This window comes from Nannospalax galili, unplaced genomic scaffold, assembly GCF_000622305.1.
Source record: "Nannospalax galili isolate Female #2095 unplaced genomic scaffold, S.galili_v1.0 scaffold1488, whole genome shotgun sequence".
Classification (NCBI taxonomy): Eukaryota; Metazoa; Chordata; class Mammalia; order Rodentia; family Spalacidae; genus Nannospalax; species Nannospalax galili.
This window is the reverse complement of record NW_008358859.1, coordinates 1,359,177-1,363,169: the sequence shown is the minus strand read 5'-3', so window position 1 is coordinate 1,363,169 and position 3,993 is coordinate 1,359,177. Positions and strand designations below refer to the sequence as shown.

General features: G+C 51.9%; 1 protein-coding gene across 1 annotated transcript in view; it reads left to right on the top strand.

The window, feature by feature from the left end:
• The window catches only part of LOC103725152 (translation initiation factor IF-2-like), a 1,912-nt gene extending 1,015 nt beyond the window's left edge, over positions 1–897 (top strand). The window contains exon 2 of the mRNA XM_008822459.1: positions 373–897. Within this exon, the coding sequence (XP_008820681.1) occupies positions 373–897 (525 nt within the window). The remainder of the gene's footprint in view (positions 1–372) is intronic.
• Positions 898–3,993: the final 3,096 nt, after the last annotated feature.

The window sequence follows — 3,993 nt, the reverse complement described above, 5'->3', positions numbered from 1 at the left end:
CCCCGCCGCCGCCGCGCACCCGCCCTGGCCCCGCCCCGCGGCCCACGCACAGTGCCGATTGGGCGGCGTGACTGCCACTCATCGCCGCCGCCACCAATCGACGCGCGGCAGGGGTCTCACTACTCTCCGGGAGGAGCGTCCCATCCGGCCATTCCATTGGCTGGTCGCCACCCCACGGACTGAGCTAATTGGTCAGGAACCCCCGCCCCCGCCCCGCCCACTCCCAGGAAAGCCCGCCCTCCGGACCTAAACAAAGCTCCCCAGTAGCCCGACCCCGGAAGGGCGACCCAATCAGGACGGGGCGGACGCGGAATATTTCCTCGAGGCCGAGACGTGGTGTTTTGATTGGGCGTCACGGCCGTGTTTCCCAAGCCGTCCAGACCAATCAAAGGGGGTTCCCGGAACTCGGGAACGGCGGTGGGAAGCCCCGCCCCCGAGCGTGACCGTCATGAGGAAGGCGCTCGCTCATTGGCGCGCTGGGGCTTTTCCCGCGTGCTCCCGGGGCTGAAGGACGTTCCCGGGGAAGCCGCTGCCGGCGCGTGGGGGTCCCGGGGGCTGTGGAAGACGCGCCGGGATCTCGGGGATCCCGCGGCCCGGCGCGCCCGGGGAGCGAACGTGGGGGTTGCGCCGCGGCGAGGCGCCGAGGCGATGAGGCCGCCGCTCCCGGGCCCCAGAGCCACGAATCCGGGCGTCGCTGCCTACCGCGGGGGAGGGGCGCGCGTCCCGTCAGGCCCCGCCTCTCAGGACGGTCCCGCCCTTTCCCGCCCGGCTGGCTCCGCCCCCAGGCAGGCCCCGCCCTCCCGGCCAGCGCCACGTCCCCACAGCCGCCTGCGCCCGCCTTCCGCTCCCGCCCCCGTGTGCTCCGTTGTCCCCTTTTCCAGCGGCTTAAAATACTGAAACTTTATTTTGGTCACGTTGCCCATGTGACCGGCGGAGCAGATGAGTCATAGGTGCCTCGTCCCAGGCTGAGGCCGCTCCGCCCAGCCCGGGGAACGCTAGACCTCGGCGTGCCGGCCCCGGTTCCGGGGTGCAGCGAGTTTCCTCACCGTCCTCCCCGGACTCCGGTACGGGCGCCCGCTGCACCTACGCGGAGTGCGGCCGGGGCCCCTCACGACCGCGGATCACCCGGCCAAGTGTAGCTGCAGCTGCCCTGCAAGCCGGTCCACATGTGGACGAGCACGCCCCGCGCACACCAGCCCCTGCCAGGACAGCTGCACCGTGCAGCGTGCCCGGTGCTACATGCCCGGTGTAGCAGGCACGGTGCAGCATGCCCGGTGCAGCGATGCTCTCCAGAGACGTGCAAGACTTCTGCACGTGGACAGCGGAGAGGAGAGAGGAAGGGAAGGAGGAAGGGAGGTGGGCGAACGGCTGAATGCAAGGCGTTCTTAAACTTGCACGGTTTTATGTCAAAACGTTTGAGTCCTCGACAATTTTCCCCCTTTTCTTCTGTCACTGAAAACTGGTAAAACCAGTGAAAAGTCGATCGAGTGTTTCGGCGTTAAGATTGACTCAGAGTGAATTCTGTGCCAACCCTAACGTGTTCTTTTTCTGGTGTTCACCACTGAGAATTTCTTAGGTTGTTCCAGAAATAAAGATATCCCAAAAGAATGTTTTGTATTGTACACTCGTTCCTCAACAAACTTTAATTTTATGAGCCTCAAAAAATGTGGAATTTTAACAACTAGGGTATAATATTTTATCGATTAACATTCTTAATAGCACCTATGTTGACGATTTGGGTGCTGAAACGTGTTCTTGGAAGTGCTGGCGCGTTGTAAATTAGTATAACCCTTTCGAAAAGCAATTTTACAGTATGTGTTAAAAGCCATAAAAATGTCTGCATCTTTTGACCCAGTAATCTTACTTCTGAGAATCAATTCTAAAGAAATAACACCAAATGAAAAAAAAAACAAAAAACGTGCTTGGTGTATGAAGGTATTCTTCACCAATCACTATTTATTACAATAACAAAAAAGTGAATGATGGGGGCTGGAGAGATGGCTCAGGGGATAAGAGCACATACTGATTTTGCAGAAGCCCTGGGTTCAGTTCAGCATCCATGCTTGGGGACTCACAACCACCAGAAAGAAACTCCTGCTCCAGGGGAATCCAGTGGTGCCTTCTGGCCTTGGAGGGCACCTGCACTCATGTGCACATATACACAGATACACATACAAAACTAACTCAAAAAAAAAGTGGATGTATCAAAATGTACTAATAATATTTAGCAGGTGAATTGTGTTTATCCAGTCAACTTTTTGATAGCCATAAATGTCAGAAATGGAAAACTCACCCGTAGTTGGGAGAAGGAAATATTCAGAATTATGGTGTTCACTTAAAAATATAATGGAATGATAGATATAGAAAACTGCATCTGAGAGCTGGGGATATGGCTCAGTTGGGAGACTGCTTACCTAGCAGGCATGATGCTCTGGATTCCAGCCCAAGCATAGAACAAACCCAGCATGGTGGCACAGGCAAGTAATCCCAACACTCAGACCCTGGAGGTCGGAGGATCAGAGAAGTTCAAGGTCATTCTCAGCTACATAGTAAGTTTGAGGCCAGCCTGGGATACATGAGACTCTGTCTCAAAAAAGAGACAGGGCCAAGCATAGTGGCGCATGGCTTTAATCCCAGCCCTCGGGACGCAGAGGCAGGTGGATCTCTGTGAGTTCTAAGGCCAACCTGGTCTACATAGTGAGTTCCAGGCCAGCTGGGGCTACGGGGAGACCCTGTCTCAAAGAAAGAGATGGGCGGGGGAGAGAACTACATTCATTTTGTCCAAAACTGATACACTCAAGAAATGATACAGGATTAGGAGTGATTTTTTTGTGTCTATTTTCTATAATAATAGCTACAATATGGTTATATTGCTTTTATAATTAAAAATCTTAATGAAACGTGAGGTTCGAGGCCCGGCTTAGTAGCACATGCCTGTAATCACAGCACTTGGAAGACTGAGGTAAAAGGAGAGCTGCCGGTTCCCGGCTAGCCTGAGTACAAAGTAAAACTCGGTCTGAAAAAACCAAGTGAAAGCATCATAATTGCTTTAAGCCAGTAGTGCACTCATAGCCCCACGCACACACACACACACACACACACACACACACACACACACACACACACACACACACCTGGAGTCCCAGGAGGCCAAGGCAAGAGGATCACTTGAGCCTAGGATTCATGACCAGTCTGGGCAACATAATGAGACCCTGCCTTAAAGATAATGAAAATAACAATTGTATCTTCTACATACTTTGGAGCAGATGACGAGTGAGATCCTGACAGCACAGATGAATAAAGTTGAGTATCTTATTTCAAGTCACTCACAGCCTCATGGGTTAACAGACATTAACAACAGCCAAAAAAGGCACAGTGGGAAGGCAGGAGGAGGCGACCACTGCCTCCTAGACCTCCAGAGAGTGCCACTACCATCATCAAAACCCTTAGATCATGCCATCATAGTGTGTCTTAAATGGGAGGTCAGTAGGGTATAGGGGTCTCCAAGACTCTTTCAAGGGATCTGCAAGAGCAAAAACTATTTAATTTTATTTATTATTATTATTGTTTTATGTGTAGGAGTATATGGCCTGCATGTGTTAAGTGCATCCATGTCATGCAATGTCCATGGAGGTCAGAAGGGGACGCTGGCTTCCCCTAGAACTGGAGTTACAGATGGTTATTAGCCGCCATATGGGTGCTGGGAATCAAACCCGGGTCCTCTGTCAGAGCAACCAGTGCTCTTAACCACTGAGCCATCCCTTCGGTCCCCAAGCAAAGCTTTTTCATACTGATGCTGCATCAGTCTGTCACATGTGGTCCCATGGAGTTCTATAAAAAAACCATAACATATCCTCACAACAGACTGAGCTAGAACCAGACTTTCAAAACTAATTTTTTTAAAGTGCTCTTACACCTCATTTTGTTTTGAAAATTTTAGTTATTTCTTATTAACAACATGATTTATGTTAACCTATAATGGAGTTTGTTATT